This window comes from Hemicordylus capensis, chromosome 4, assembly GCF_027244095.1.
Source record: "Hemicordylus capensis ecotype Gifberg chromosome 4, rHemCap1.1.pri, whole genome shotgun sequence".
NCBI lineage: Eukaryota > Metazoa > Chordata > Lepidosauria > Squamata > Cordylidae > Hemicordylus > Hemicordylus capensis.
The window spans coordinates 56,522,303-56,539,104 of record NC_069660.1 but is presented as its reverse complement, the minus strand read 5'-3'; the positions used below and the strand labels follow the sequence as shown (position 1 = coordinate 56,539,104).

At 40.7% G+C, this 16,802-nt stretch overlaps 1 protein-coding gene across 7 annotated transcripts in view; it reads left to right on the top strand.

Annotated features, from left to right (window-relative positions):
- The window catches only part of MAGI3 (membrane associated guanylate kinase, WW and PDZ domain containing 3), a 340,723-nt gene that overhangs the window by 294,837 nt on the left and 29,084 nt on the right, over positions 1-16,802 (top strand). For all 7 annotated transcript variants that reach the window (XR_008307161.1, XM_053250087.1, XM_053250086.1 and 4 more), the window contains 3 exons: positions 939-1,124; positions 4,628-4,730; positions 14,665-14,767. Coding sequence is in view for 6 of the 7 variants with exons in the window: in XM_053250087.1 (XP_053106062.1) it covers positions 939-1,124; positions 4,628-4,730; positions 14,665-14,767 (392 nt within the window). In the remaining variant the exon portion in view is untranslated. The remainder of the gene's footprint in view (positions 1-938; positions 1,125-4,627; positions 4,731-14,664; positions 14,768-16,802) is intronic.

Sequence of the window (16,802 nt, the reverse complement as noted above, 5' to 3'; positions counted from 1 at the left end):
ATGTTCAGAAAGGGCTGGGTTCAGAACACGGTTTGCTGGAAATGTAATATGTATGAGGGGACATTGTCGCATATGGTTTGGTCATGCCCAATTATAGCATCTTTTTGGGATGAAGTCCATAAAATTGTAAAAAAGACACTTCAATTATCATTGTCTTTTAAAGATAGCTATGTTCTCCTGGGATATATTCCCAGGATATGGAACTTAACACTTGATCAACAACTATGGATTCTTCGTGCTTGGGGAGTGGCAAAAAAGATTATAATTCAGCACTGGAAAAGCAGATTTACTCCGGAACTTCAGCTTTGGACTACTGAAATGTGTTCATTGTCTGCATTTGAATTGGGGTTTTTACGCCGTTTAGGCAAAGAAGAAGCGTTTCAAGCTATATGGTCAAAATTTAATGAACTGTATGTGCTTTAGAAGGTGATTACATATATATGCATTGTTTGTCAGGGGGGTTTCTTTTCTTTTCTTTTTTCTTTTCCTTTTCTTCTTCTTCTCTCTTTTTCTTTTAAAACTTTATATTTTCATTCTTAGGAATGTGTTTCATTCTTAGGCGTATCATTAGTGTTTCGTTCTTAGGAGTATCTTAAACTGTAATATTTGTTCTTTAAAATAAAATTTAAAAACAAACAAACAAAATTTAGTTTCACAAAATTGTAGTTTTGTGAATTGGGGCTTAAAATCTTTTGGGGCTTAAAATCTCAGAGGGCTTTCAGCATCTTTTCGAAAATAACATTCCCAGGAGTTCAGGAGGAGCTATGGCAGTTTTCCTGGTATAAACAAAAATATGTTTGTAATGTAGCTAGGCCCCTCATCTGTCCGTATAAAGATCTGATTTTAGTGACATGGTGTGCTCATGCAAAGTTTTGTGTAAGAAGATTGATAAATAACATGTATGTAATGGATGTACTGACATGACTTTAATTCCCTAGTGATTCCCCATAAGATTGGCCGTGTCATTGAAGGGAGTCCTGCTGATCATTGTGGGAAACTGAAAGTTGGAGATCGAATTTCAGCCGTGAATGGCCAGTCAATCATAGACCTCTCACATGAAAACATTGTGCAGCTCATCAAAGAAGCAGGGAACACTGTCACACTCACTGTTGTTGCTGAGGAAGGTAAGAAGGTGTCCACCACTCTTGTACTATTGTACTGTCAAGTTGAATTAGGCTGCATTTGGCATATGCTTACAACCTTTATGAAGCATATTATTGACTCTCTAGCTCAAGCACCATGATATCAACAGAGGATATCCCAACACATACTTAGTGTGTCGCATGGATGGGGTTCATCTGATTCACCCTTCTACATACACCAAATAAGACTTATCTTTTTACCCAAGCTTTTTAGCTTTTTAACTTTTAATTTTTTAAACTTTTGATTGTTTATTATTTGTTTTAAATTGTTTTTAGTATTTGTTTGTTGTGAACCGCCCTGAGACCTTGGGTTAGGGTGGTATAAAAATGTGCTCAATAAATAAATAAATAAATAAATAGGTAGGTAGGTATTTGGAGTGCATGTGGGTAGGTGATTCAGATGAATAACTCTGGACTCCTTGGAGGAAGAGCAGAATATAAAGGTAAATAAAGTGACGCACCAAGAGAGCATCGGAATGTCTTCCACTGACATCATGGCAGGCATTTTCGTGGCATGATCCCATTCTTATCGTGTGTGCAGGCAGACGACTTGTCCAAACCAGCCCAATGCCAAATAATTCATCCAGTAATGAATTTTAATCTTTCTGGTGTGTATAAAGTATGTAAACAGATTGGGAAGGAAGACTAGAATCTCTTTCACAACAAACATTTTAGGAATTGACTGGGCCTCCTTAGGTTTGTCTATCAACAGTCCTGTTTCATGAGGTTGTGAAAAGAATCCATGTCAGGGACAGGGATGCTCAGTGTTGAGATGTATTAGAAAGGTAGCACCATGGCCTGATCTTCAGACATCTCTTCTATGGCTATCTTTTGAAACTGCTTTTTAAGCATCAGCCCCATGCTTCTCCCCTTACCCCACCCCCAACATTTCAAGCTTGTTGTTCTTCCAGCAGGGTTTACTTCTGGTCACAGGTGTCTTCCAGTTGGAAGAAAAAGTCCTTAAAATTGGTTCTACTGTGAATATTTTCCCCCTACTATGAATATTTATATTGATTTTTCAACAAAAGTTCCCGAAGCAGTTTACTGAGAGAGAAGCACCAAAAGAGGGCTTCGTTTCTTCCATTCACCTACCCATGCTAGCTTTACATTTCCTCCCACCTCACTTTGTAGGTGGCAATCCAATCTTTCCACATAGGTCTGCTGCTTCTACATCTAATTTAACCCTGATCAGTTTCCTCCAACTTTCCAGGGTGATAAATGACTGAACTGTTGTGCTGCATATAATTTTCTATAGAACAAAATGGTTTTTTATTTATTTAAAAACCCCATCTTCAGAGGCCATATTTTCTAGGAAAACATCCTCTGTAGCATTATCCTCTGTATTGTATTATTTCCCACACAAACAGTGTGCTTATAAATAGGTAAAATCCAATCATTTGATGAGAAGCTGTTCAGTTCTGTTTGTGCGTTTCTAGGCTTCTGATTGTGCATACAATTAAACTTGCTATTGTTATTTTGCCAGAAAGGTAGCTTTCAGCAGTTTTGAATAATAATTAGCTAAAGTCCGCATGCCAGGAGATGGGAAACGCTGAATTTCTCTGTTTTTATATTTACCAGAAATACTTAACATGTTATGGGTTGTGATACAGAATATCAAGGTCTTAATTTATTTGCTTGGTAAGACTTATAGCAAAAAGGCTTTTTATACTTGTACAATTTATTATTTTTCAATAAAGGCTTTCAATTTTCCCCCATATCTAACTGAATATGGTCAAAGGCCTCAAAACTATTACTCTGAGTGGTGAATTCCATATGGATGAACTTGAGGATGGTGTAGTCTAATTTGCCCCTGCCCCTAGGACTGAATAATCTTTATCTAAAATAAACTATATTTCCTCTAAATACTTGAGTATAAGCACCCACCTGTAGAATCTTAGCGGTCTGCCCAATTTTTCTGTTTCCAGAAGTTTGGAGGTTAAATTTAAAGACCAAAGGCAGACCTAAGAATATATAATGAAAAATCTAACAGATTAGAAAATCTAACAGGTCAGTCAGATGTGCTTTGTGGTTTAGAGGATATGGGCTGGGATGCTTCCTGTGTATAGAAGAGTTCCATAAATGTTTAAATATCTTCAAAAGTAAATATATTGTTAAAGTAATTGTTTAAAGTTGAATGCAATTCAGGTAGAGATGCAGTTGCTGTATGAGTGAGCAGCAAATGTGCAAATCACCAAACACTTGGATGCAGTCATGGCACTGACAAAAGAGAGCTGATATAAAGACTGCACAATCAGTTCCATATTTTGGGGAACAGACTGTGCTTGTTCATAAATATTATCATACCTGTTTCCATTAACTAGTAGTCAGTACCAGTAGAATCCTAGAAAGGAAAAAGCCCCTGAACCAGTGGCTAGCATAATATTCCAGCCATAATTGATTTTGTTTTTCACTATTGTGTCTCTATTATGTCTTAAGTCAGTAATGTAAAACACACGAAACCATCCCTTTATTATCCAGAAATGCAAAAATATACTTTTTTTGTTTAGATAGTCTCTTTAATTCTAAGAAAAGGCAAATTATGCTTCATGCTCCAGAAAGCATTCTGTTCACATTTTACACATAACAGAAGCTTGTCAACCTCAGTCATGTAGAAAGTGAAAAATGCAGGGAGAAGAAGATGAATGGAGAATAGGAGAATACATATGGACAGATGGCCTTTTCTCTACCTGTGCTTATTAATTAAAACTCTGACTATAAACCAGAAGAAAATGTTGACATTTGTCTCTGTGGGGAGAAAAAAATCTTCCAGGCATGCCATAGTAATAAGGCCAAGCAATCCTACAAGGTCTTGCATGGCTGGGAATAGGATCTAATCTAATAATAATCTGCATTGCAGAGCAGGAAAATGTGCAGTTCAAAGGCATTGCCTTTACCACAAGGCGTGTGAATGAATTTACATTATAAAAAATAAAAGTAAAATAAAATAAACTCCAGCACACTTTGTGTCACCAGGAATCCTGAAAACCTTTTCATTTTCAAAGTTTACCTCTGGGCTCTTAAATTCACATTAGAATAAAACCTGCCCATGTTTTGGCTAAAAGAGAGCCTTTTGTTCAGTTATGCTTATGTGATCTGTGACTGGCAGGCGGCAGCACAACCTACCCTCCAGAACATGTTTATTTTGTAAGTGTAGATCGGTTTACTGTGAACGTTTAATCAATGTGTTTCTTGTGTTGAAGGTGGAGGCACTATTGAAGGTATCTTTAGAGAATTTTAGTAACTGGTAAACTACTATGCAGTATTAAGTCTCTTAGTAGCTTTGCTACAACGAAGCTTACTTCTGTTTAGTAACCCAGTTCCTTTCAGTGATCTATTCCAGATAGTAGTTGATACATCCAAGATCTGCCAGCAAATTCAGATGTTTAGGTGGCATATCAGGTAACACAAGAGTATGTTCAGCACCATTGAATTGTTATACTGTCTATGGAGCAATACTTCTAATCTTCCACTTTTGTCTTGATTAGAGCATCGTGGTCCCCCATCAGGAACAAACTCTGCCAAGCAAAGTCCAGCCCTACAGCACAGACCTATGGGAACAGTACCAACCAGCTCTATACCCACTGACAGGTACAAAATCTTTTACTCTTAGACAGCTGAGAAATGAACCAAAGAAAGTAATTCTAGCTTTTATTTTTCTGCAGCCCATTCTTTGGAAATTTTTATTAACCCCCATTTTCTAGTCTCAGTTCTGAAGACACACATCCAGTGGTGTCCAGAGGGATATGTTTAGGCTGATGCTGGGTTTGTTGTATGCTTTATGGAGTAATCTGTATTTATTACCTTGTGGCATGCTAGTAGTTAAGTTTCTTGTTGTTAGTGAGCCATTTCAAACTTGGGGAAAATTATTTGTGGCACAGAGACTGTATTGTTACCCGAACTGCCCTGGAACGCTGGCTGTATGTTCCAACTATGCTTTTGTCTAAGGTGGAGTAATTAGCTTGGCTTGAGGGAGCAGTCCTTTTACAGTATCAATCTGAGTAGGTTTGGTAATTTGGAAAAGATGAGGAAGCAGAAATGCAATACAACATATTTATTTAGGGGTAAATGGGGGTACAGGAAGGCAAAAGTTAGGCAAGGTGATACAACTTAACTAATAGTCTTAAGAATCTCACTGAAGTTAATTTGAGCTTTGGGACCAAATTGAAGATAGATTGGCTTGGCCAAGGTCCTTAGACCAAAGCCTGGCTTAAGACATGCTATGGAAAGTGCTTAATGGTAGGAACAGAGATAAGAAAAAAGGGGAGAGGAGACTCAGAGGCAGACGGTTAGCTCTATCTATCCTTATTCTGGTGGTGCACTCAGTGCACTTGCAGGTCTCCTTGCAGGAAAAGGCAGAAGGGCAGGAAGAAGAAAGGCGAGGGGCTACCATTCGCATGCTTGAGAACCAGCAGGGTGCAAATCCATGCAAACTCCAAGGCCATGTGGCTTGGGCACAAGTACTTATACTCCAAAACATGCCCGGAGGCAATTCATAAGTCATGCCCCTCTCTGAAGGGGGAGAAACTCGAATGAAACAATGAAATTCATAGTTGCAGGAATACATCAGTCTTGGGTGTGACTTGCCAAACAAAAGGCAAGAGTGCCTTGTGGAGATGTACATGTAGATCTGAATAGCTAGGCTTAAGGCTTATCTTGAGAAGGAGACTACACTCCTGTTGCAAAGACATACAGTCTGGGATTTTGATGGGCTGCCTCCACTCTGACTGTTGCCAACCAATTGAGATATTAATGGTGGGTTGGGAAATGTTGCTTCTTAGCTGAGTTGCAGCAGACAGTCCTTGCAAAACTTTCTCTCTTTCAGAAAGAGAGTATTTTCTTCCCTTGAGGTATATCCTTTGAATTAGGTCAACTTGTTGGCTGATTGCCTTCTCTTGGGATTAAAAAAAAGGTTGGGGATGCCCCCTGTAGTCTTAACTATTATGACCTCGAGGTGCATTGACCCATGCTTTGCTCATGTCAGGTGCCCAGCTGTGAATCTTTGCCAAATATAGGCAGGTGAAAAGTTCATGGTCCTATGAACTGAAGTATCCAAAATGGAGACTGTGAGCCCACAGTTCCAATAGTAGGGCGGGGGTGGGTGGGGGGTGGGTTGCACTCTGTGCTCCCCAAAACCAGGCTTTCTGGCAACAGTATCTGCATGTCCCATCTGCAGGTAGGGGAAAGGTTCCCCTTGTAAAAATTTACTGAAAGGTTAGCCTGTCAGAGGAGATGGCGTTTTTTGTTTTTCAAGAACGACATTAAAGCAGTGGTAGGCAACATGCAGCTCTCCAGATGTTGCTGAACTACAACTCCCATCATCCCCAGCCACAATTTATTACAGATGGGAATGATGGAAGTTGCAGTTCATCAACATCTGGAGAACTGCACATTGCCTGATTGATTGATTAAGTACCGTCAAGTCGGTGTGGACTCTTAGAGACCACATAGATGCTCTCCAGGATGATCTGTCTTCCGCTTGGCCTTTAAGGTCTCCCTGTGGTGCATTCATTGTTGTTGTGATCGAGTCCATCCACCTTGCTGCTGGTTGTCCTCTTCTTCAGGGGTAGGCACATTGCTAACTTGCTAACTTGGCAAAGAGGCACCTTTTAATGTGGTGATTTAATGTGGAGAGTAACGGGCCCTATCCACCGCCAGCACAGTGCCTCCAGTGACTGTTGCTGGTGTCTATGTTATGTTTCTTTTTAGATTGTGAGCCCTTTGGGAACAGGGATCCATCTTAATTATTTATTATTTCTCTGTGTAAACATCCTGAGCCATTTGGAAGGGCGATATAGAAAAATAAATAAATAAATAATAAAAATATGGTTTCCTGCAATGTAAACAAACACTGCAAATAATTTAAATGCCACTTATGCTGAACAGGAGATGATGATGATGATGATGATGATGATGATGATGATTCGATTTCTATACCGCCCTTCCAAAAATGGCTCAGGGCGGTTTACATAGAGAAATAATAAATAAATAAATAAGATGGATCTCTGTCCCCAAAGGGCTCACAATCTAAAAGAAACATATGATAGACACCAGCAACAGTCACTGGAAGTACTGTGCTGGGGGTGGATAGGGCCAGTTACTCTCCCCCTGCTAAATAAAGAGAATCACCATGGTAAAAGGTGCCTCTTTGCCAAGTTAGCAGGGGAATCAGCCAAGGAAGCACTGCCGAGGCATACATGAGCAGTGCAAAAGCATGTTTTAAAATAAAGAAAGTTATTTGCTGTTTTATAGTTGCTTTTAACACTAGCAGAGGTAGATACTTGTTATTTTATATGTACAGTTTATTCCAATACTGAAATACTCTAAACTTAGAATCTTCTTCCTAATGTTTAACCTACATTTTATTTGCACTCTGAAGCCATTGTTTCTTGTATCCTTCTGTGGGTGAAACACAAAATTTGGAATGAAATTTTGCTTTGCTGTTTTAATCCAGCAAGGCAATCTTTTGAATGTTACCATGATTATACGGAAAAGGCTGAAATTGAGCAAGTAAAACAGCACAGCTACTGTTTGTGTTTGTCAGAAAGATTGAGATCACAGCAGTGCCTGTTCTTGTTCAAGTGACTTCATATATTGCCACTTGTAGAATGTTGTAATGTCTGCAGCTTGGATTGAACAATGTCTTCAAACAGTTCTGTGCTGCTAATGTGGCTGCTGCATAGCTCAAAGCTACTGTTATGTGGGTACATAAAGTTAGCCAAAATAATTGTTGATTCCTCCCTTCCTTTCAATCCCTGGTCAAAGCACTTTGACTGATGGACTTTCCCTCCTTTTTAAAGAGAGAGAAAGAGTATGATGGGGAGCTCCTCAAAAAGAAAAAAGAGGCAGGTAGCCTCATTTTACCCCACTTTTGTAATTTTCTCGGAGGACAGATCTTAAAATCTTTAATTCACTGTCAACTGCAGCTAAGATCTAGCTTTCAAGTAAACAAGCTTGACTGAAGTTCTAACTTTCAATTAAAGAAGCTCTATATATTCTAAATAGCCAATAAAACTAGTTATGAAAGTAGAGTGCCAGAAGGGGAGTGGGTGCTTCTCAGGGTACTGCAAAGATTGTTGCATGTATGATGTATCTGCCTGAGAGGCAGACGTCATGGGTATGCACTCAGTGCAAAGAGCTCCTGGCTCTCAAACAACAAGTTTGTTCCCTCAAAGCAAAGATGGCTGATCTGGAGAAGCTCAGGAGGCAGAGAGGTATGTGGATGAGACTCTCAGGGATGTGATAGAGGCATCCCACTCCCAGGCTGGCAGTTCCTCTGCTGTCATGGAGAATGAAGGTCTCAGGGAAGGAGGACATCGGTTTGAGGAAGAGGGGAATGCTCCTTTAGAAGGGACTCCTTCCTTGGGTTGATGTGCCCATATCCTCTTGAGGCTAGTCCATCAGGGATTGGGAGGCCTCTTACTAGTGGTGATTTGATCATTAGGGGCACGGAGAGATGGGTTTGCAACCTATGTATAGACCAAAGGTGACTTCCCTGCCTCGTGCGAAGGTTGTGGATGTCACACAGGATCTAGATAGGCTGTTAGGCAGTGCTGGGGAAGAGTAAGCTGTCATGCACATCGGTACCAATACTGTTGGGAAATGCAGTCAGGAGGTCCTGGAAGCCAAATTAGGCTTTTAGGTACCATATTGAAGTCCAAGACTCCCAGGGTAGCGTTCTCTGAAGTGCTACCTGTTCAACACGCAGGAACAGCAAGGCAGGTGGATCTGACGTGTCTCAGTGTGTGGATGAGATGGTGGTACTGGGAATAGGGGCTTAGATTTGTTAGGCACTGGGATACATTTTGGGGCAAGTGAAACCTGTCCAAAATAGACAGGCTGCACTTGAACCAAGATGGAACCAGACTGCTGGTGCTTAAAATAAAAAAGGTTGCAGAGCAGCTTTTAAATGATGCCTGGGGAATTGCCGACAGGAACTGAATTACCACCCAGTTACTTGGTTCAGCAAGCAAAATCCCCTAAGGTGTGAGGGTGCAAATTTCTGATAAACCAGAAGGGGACGGAGTAGAACCAGGAGTAGAGCAGACAGAAGCACATGACATCTGGTCAAAAAGGACAAATGACAGTAAGGGAGATAGCACACACCAACACCAGGTAAGAGACTCTGCGCAGAGATATTTATATACCAATACCAGAAGCCTCTCAGCCAACATAGGCAAGCTGGAGTGCTTGGTTACTAATGAAAACATAGATATAGTGGGTGTAACAGAAACTTGGTGGAACAGTGAGAACCAGTGGGACACTGTTATTCCTGGATACAACTTTACAGAAAGGACAAGAAGGGGCAGATTGGGGGTGGAGTGGCACTGTATATTAAAGAAGGGATAGAATCCAACAAGCTAGAAAACCTAGGAAGGTCCTAGGAAGATAGCTAACATAAAATTCATCTGGGCGACAGGGTAATTTGCTAGGAGGGGCACTATTGGTACATAGCGAGTGTCCCTGTAGGAACTATAGTATAGTGGCACATGCAGTAGTGTCTCAGTAGTTCCTGACTTGCAAGGACAAAACCGCTCTGCATAAGGTACTTTTTTGTTCGTCCCTTCAAATAAAATGGAAGGTAAAAGTCAAAACATGCTAGCTCTATGGTGTTTTGCTACTGTAAGCTTATCTAAGTAATTAGCAGGTTTCATATTCAATAGTTGGTTACTCACCATTAATCTCCTTGATATAAAACTCATTGGATTGCCATGCTCCGTCAAAAATTATTTGGGAGAGTGCTAAGCTAGCTCGATCAAGATTCACAGCCAACAATGACTCTGGAGTAAACCCATAGGAAAACAATTTCCTTTTAAATTCCGTTTCCCAGTTGGAAGTGAACATATCTGCTAACATGAGCAGTAAAACTCCAGTGGGATTAAGGTTTAATTTGATTCAAAATTTAGATATTAAAGGCCAGTTTTTAGATTAGATTTTAGGGTGTAGGCAGGTCTGACATGTATTAGACCTGCCTCCACTCTCAGAGCTGTGTTATAAATGTCTCGTGGTACTTGAAATAGCTTTCTAAAAAATTTAGATGGGACAGCTTCTACAGTTTGGATGTTAGGATAAAGGCCGAGCTATGCTCCAGAGAGCAAATGAGCTAACACCTTGAACTCAAAAAGTCTTATCTCTGCCAGGATAAAAAGTCGGCCTCTAGAGTAGAAAAACACAAATATTGCTGATGATTACCTTTGGGCATTTTGAATGACATATTATTGATGGATTTGACAACTAACAGTGGAATGAAATACAATACCTAAGTACTTACAGCAACTGACTGCTCAAGCTTATGCCTGCAGATACATAAGAGTTTGGGGCGCTTATCAAACTTTGTGATCTGTGTTTTAGAGTAATTAATCCACAGAGCATGATCTTTACAGCAGGAAGTGAGGGAATTAAGTGCTCTTCTCAGGCCAATAAGAGTCTGCGATAGTATTACAGCATCATTTGCGTACAAAAGCACTGTTACAGGTTTAGAGGCTAATATTGGGGAATTAAAGTCTGAATGAGTCAAAGAGGTAACCATAGAGTTTATATAAAAATTAAATAATAGCAGAGCCAGAATGCATCCTTGCTTCATGCCTCTGTTTGATGGAATGTCTTTAGAGAGATAACCTGCCACATTGCACCTAACTTTCAAATGGGTGTTCTGGTGCAATTAACAAAATTAAGCGATGGTCGATAGTAGACGCTTGAAGTTTAGACCGCAGCTTCTCCCTAGATACTGAATCAACTGCAGATTTAAGGTCAACAAATGAAGCTTTGGCTTTGAAATATATTTTGCTATCAGATGCTGTAGAATCAAGGCCTGAGACAGTGGTGACTGAACAGGCCTAGAACCAGCCTCTTCCGGTGCTAGAATATTTTCAGAGTCTATCCAATCTAGCAACCTTTTGTATAAATGCCTAGCATAGATCTTACTTATTATGCTCAAGGCTTAACAGTCGATAATTGGTGGGAAGATCTCTTTGCTCGTTTTTAACCTACTTTCCAGTAGGCTTATGAGGTCACTCAGCATTTCGTTTGTCCATGTGTGTGTCCCTCCCCTATCAACTTCACAATGCCTGGACCAATATGAACCAAATTGGGTACAGTTGTAGGGACACATAGTGACACCTCAACGGCATAGTTTGTAATGAAGTCATTCACCCCAATTCAAGATGGCGGATGCATAAACATTTGAGGTGCAAGTGGACTAACGTGAACCACCTAACCAATTTGAACCAAATTTGCTAAAGCTATAGGGACACATAGAGATGCCCCAATGGTTTAGTTTGTGATGATGTCATCTACCTCGATCCAAGATGGCGGGCACATGAACATTTGAGGCACAAGTGCGCTAACTTGTGGACTGTCTAACCGATTTGAACCAAATTTGGTACAATTGTAGTGAGTGACACACAGGGACATCTCAGTGGTATAGTTGGTAATGATGTCATCCTCCCTGATCCAAGATGGTGGACATGTGAACATTTAAGGCACAAGAGTCTAACTTGTGGACCTCGATTTGAATCAAATTTAGTCCAGTTGTAGAGATAGTGAAAGGAAAGTAGGCAGATTAGAAATGTGGACAATGATAGCAATACCCTAGTCCTTTGGGATAGATGCTGATCAATTGATAAAAGTGAAACATGAGGCCAAAATAGGCCCACAATTCAATATTCCCCCCCAGACCTCCCCCTCTCCAGTGATGGAGAGGAAGGGAAATAAATGCTGTCAGGCAGAAAATGCTGCCTGAAATGAGAGGGGGAGAGCTCACTTGGGCTATCCCAATCCCAGGCCACGCCCCCTTTGCATGTGACCTCACACACACAGGCTTGTGATAGCCCTAGCGAGCTCTCCCCCTCGAATTTCAGGCAGCATTTCCTGCCTGACAGCATTTATTTCCCTTCCTCTCCCTCACTGGAGGGAAATGAAGGGAAATAAATGCTGTTAGGCTGCAAATGCTGCCTGAAATGAGAGAGGGAAATCTCACTCGGGACTCTCTGGAGCCCAAGCCATGCCCCCGTGTGTGTGATGTTACTGGCAGGGCTGCTGGGTTGGGTGGAACCCAGTTCACCGTTCAGTTGGCTCCACTCCTGATGCCCTCACCTCTTGCCTGTGGGCTTCTCAGAGGGATCTGAGATGAGACCGCCTTGGTGTGATATTTCAATATAACAATAGGCAACGTGCTCATGCTAGAATGGTTTCTGATATGGCTCAATGAAGTGCTGTAGCTATTCTGAGATTTTACCATGCACAGGGCGGAGGATATATCCCTGCCGCCATTAAATTGTTCCTCACTAAAACTGTACAGCAACTTTTGTATGGAGTTCAGTTGGGCCACTTTGATAGTTTTATGCCCCTAGAGCGGGTTCAGTTGGGCTTTCTAAGAGAGCTTTTTGGTACACCTAGATGCACCCCTAATGTGGTGCTACGACAGGAGGCTGGGTTGTTGAGGATTGAGACCAGGGCATGATTGCAGATTATTTTCTACCGGTTGAAGCTTCACCTCCGGCCAGTGGAACTTGTTCCTGGGTTTCTTTCGGCTACACCCTGGCCTATTTGGCTGGTGACGATTACGGATAAACTTTCCCGTATTGACCTGGACCGTGAATTTTTATTAGAAACTGACCTAGTGAATGCCAAAAAATTAGTTCTTCAACGTCTAAATGATATGGAGCTCCAGAATGAGCTGGTTTGTCTGCCAGCATTCTACAATCAGTTTAAGGCAGGGTGGGTTTTTTTCCGGCTTCATATTTGTCCACCATAACTGTCAGAAAGTTCCGCTGGGCTTTTTCAAGAGCACGCTTTAATGCCTTTCCTTCAGCTATATTTACGGAGAGTTTTCAACATCTATCCCTGGAGGCTCCCTTGTGCCCTTGTGGTTCGGTCGAACCTGAATCAATTGCTCATATTTTATTACGTTGTAGATTCTACAGTAATATCAGATGTCATTTGATTCTGCCACTTCTTTCTAGGTTTCAACATCAATCAGATGATTTGCTGGTGAAATTTTTACTTGAAGATAATGCACTCTGCATCTCTCATGTTGTAACAAAATTTTGTTACATTGCAATTAGAATTCATAGTTCATTGATTGATGCTAAAGTTAATGATTGAGTTAATGTTGAATGCTGGAATAATGTTTATTGTTTGTGGTGTTGTTTTGTTTTGGCCATTGGCCGTAAATAAAGTATCTATCTACCGCCTAGGGACAGAAGGTTGGGGCAGTCTACAAATTTGATAAATAGATAAATAAAATAAAATCTGGTGGGTCACTCTGTGAAACAGGATGCTGGACTAGATAGGCAGAGCTGTTCTTATGTTCTATCTGATTTGCTTCTGGGATCCAAATTACACAGTATCCTATTGAATGTGTTTAAAAACAGCTGCATACAAACTCTGTAATTGACATATGAAACAAAAATCAAACTATTGCTTAAAGAGCATTTTTGAAAAATGACTTCAGTGGTCTATTTAAATGTAGTTATTCCTAGCCAAAAAGGGAAAAAAATATTGTAACTGAAAATCCATCAGGGTCTATGTAGCACTAGTTACCTAAAAGGAAATCACTATCTATCTATATATTTATTTCTCCTAGGCGTACCCGTCGCTAATCCCATGTGTGGCAGCACTCATGAGAGTTCGTGAGCAGCTGCCGATTAGCAACAGGGACAGAGAAAATAGGGATGTTGGGGGGAGCAGGTGACAGCAGGCCAGCTGCCGGGAATTGGGTGGGAGGAAGTGGCGGGCTGGCTTTCTGACTGGCCCACCAGCTAAAAACCACAGGGTGGGGGGAGAAGCAGGCTGGCGGAGGCCAGATACTCTGCGTCCGGCCCAGCTAGTAGTAATTATTCCATGTAAAATGTCCTGACTGACTAATCAGAGATGGACAAACATCCATAAGATATTCCCCTTGGGGAGCACTTAGGGGGTGGAGCCACTCTGGGAAGAGCATCTAGGTTCCAAGTTCCCTCCCTGGCATCTCCAAGATAGGGCTGAGAGAGATTCCTGCCTTCAACCTTGGAGAAGCTGCTGTCAGTCTGTGTGGACAAAACTAAGCTAGAAGAACCAATGGTCTGACTCGGAATATGGCAGTTTCCTGTGTTCCTAACTCCAAATAAATTCACCAGAATTTCTGTCAGCTTGACCTGAGGCATTAATTCCCTGCAGAAAATCCAGTGTACATAGTGGATTCTGATTGGTGCTCTCCCTATGGCTATCTCTTCTACCTTTAATGCTGCATATGCCCCAGGTGTCTGTTCCAATCTCAGTTCTCTGTCCACTGTTTCATAAGGTTTGTAGCCTACTTTCTGCATGTGAAGTGCAATTGTGAGCAAACCAGACATGTGCAAGGTTATCTCAGACCTGTTTAATTTTATAAATGTAATGGGTGTCATTATGAAAACTACTGTCTGGAAGCTGGTTCAGGTATGAGGAGGACTCTAATAAGTTCGCTTTGAAATCTACCCCAAACTTCCTTTTGGTTAGAACTTGACAGTCACCCTTGTAACTATCATTATCCTTCCACTTGTTTCAGAGGTGTTACAGAAGCTGATGCTGGAAAAGAACAAAGCAACAGTTACAAGCACTTCTCACCATCAGAAGGTGTTGCAGCTGTCATAGGAAACAAATATTCTCAGGTATATATATATATTTTTTTTTCCTCTGGACAAGAGCTTATTTAAACTGATCTTTGTCAGAATTCCCCAAAACCTAACTCTTCCATAGCAAATGTGGCCATAGGTAGGACTCTGATTTTCATTCTCTGCATCAGATATTCCTCAAACTACCAGCAAAATTCATGCAAAACCTTTTTGCTTTGAACTGCAAGAGCTAGTTCTAATCAGCTGTATTAGTGTTACTTGTGCATTGCTATATATCCAGTGTGTACATACATGAAGCTTGAAATTAAAGTGGGAGTAGCAATTTTTGTATGGAATTAAATTTAATACCGGATTGATGTTTTGTATGTTTAAAGTAGGAGCTACATAGAAACCATGAGTACAGGGACTCCGTTATAGGTTTTGTGTGAGAAAGGTTGGCTGGCTTGAAAGCAGACCCCATGAGATGCATCCCTTCTTTTGAATTCTGTGAAGGAAAGACAGAAAGAAGGAAAGCAATTTTATTTACTTATAATATTTTTATTCTGCCCTTCTAAAGGAACTGAGGGTGGTGGATATGGTTTTCCCTCTCATTTTTCATTAGTTACATCAAACCTCTTCCAGCTTCAAAATTTGGGGGTGTTGAGGAATGGGTAGGTGGGGAGAGATTGCGTACCAATTAGCTTTTCAGGTAAGAATCAGTGCAATGTGAGAAATGAAAGCATTCCAGGAAGACATTCTAGTTTGTTGAGGAATAGAAGAATACAGATGCTGAAAACTGATGAATACTGTAGCTGTTTCATAGGATCTACTATGGTAAAGAACATGAACTGTAAACAGAGGGGTATCTAGGGAAAATAGCACCTAGGGCAAGCACTGAAATTGAGCCCCTGTCCAAACACCTGGCACCCATCTTTCAGATAACTTTACTATAATATCAGCTCAAAAATACAAGTCAAGCTCGTTAATCTTTTAATTAACAAATTATGGCACTACATGAAAATTATGGCATTTCTGAACCAGTTTTATTCCATACTATGCTCATTAAAGTGGGGAGGAGTGTTACTAGTTTTTCAGGAGCTTCAGTGAATTTATGACAAGAACTGATAGTTGCAGTCATTCATTCTTGGGCATCTACAGCTAAACAGTTCTTTTATTTCTTGGCTTGCATAGGAAAAGCCCCTTCTTTGGTATTTCTGTAGAAATCAGAGGCTTGTTTTTGCATGCAAATTGCACTTGTTGGCCCATGAAGCTAGGATACAGGTTTCTAGCTTTAAAACTAGTGGGTGGTTTTTACTCAACACAAGAGAATGTCTCCTGTGCCATGCCTATTTCTACCTCTGCTTACAAATGACTTTGCCAATGTTTTATAAAATCCCCACACATATAGCATGTAGCACATCTCACAATACATAGGGAGGGCACAAAGTAACAATTTAGTCAGAGTTCAGCACTTTCAAGTCCCATTGATATCAAGGGGTGGAGGGCAGATTTAAGTACATTCCTGAACCATGCTTGCTTGATGTAAATCAGTACGAGTTTAAAAAGTGCTGAACTTTAACTGGATCTTGCCCTGACATTGTAGGAGTTGTGCAAATGAGAAGTTGCATTAGCACTGTATTCCTTCTAAGGGTAAATAATAGTTTTGGCATCTTTATACTTTGGTCTCTGGAAATTAAAAGTGAAGGCAAAAAGTGAATACAAGCATATATATGGACAGGATGCATACATTTGAAACACCAAGTCTAGTATTGTATTCTGAACCTTTCCTGAACTTAGATGTAGAATGTATCTGTCTAGCTCAAGGAGGACAAGTGTGTGTGACAGCATGGTCCTCTAAATATGATTTAATTTGGAAAGAGAGAGAAATGGTCAGTGTACCCTGGACGAAAGGATGCTTGTGGCTTCAAGTGCATCATGAAAGCAAAACAGCCTCTGTCCTGCTTTTCAAATAGTTAGCATCACACATGAAAAGAAGCAGCTGTCTCCAAATACACTGGAGGAAAAAGGGGAATTGTACATATTCAATTAGGGAATAAAGCCAAACAGAAAGGGTTAAAAATTGTCACTTTTC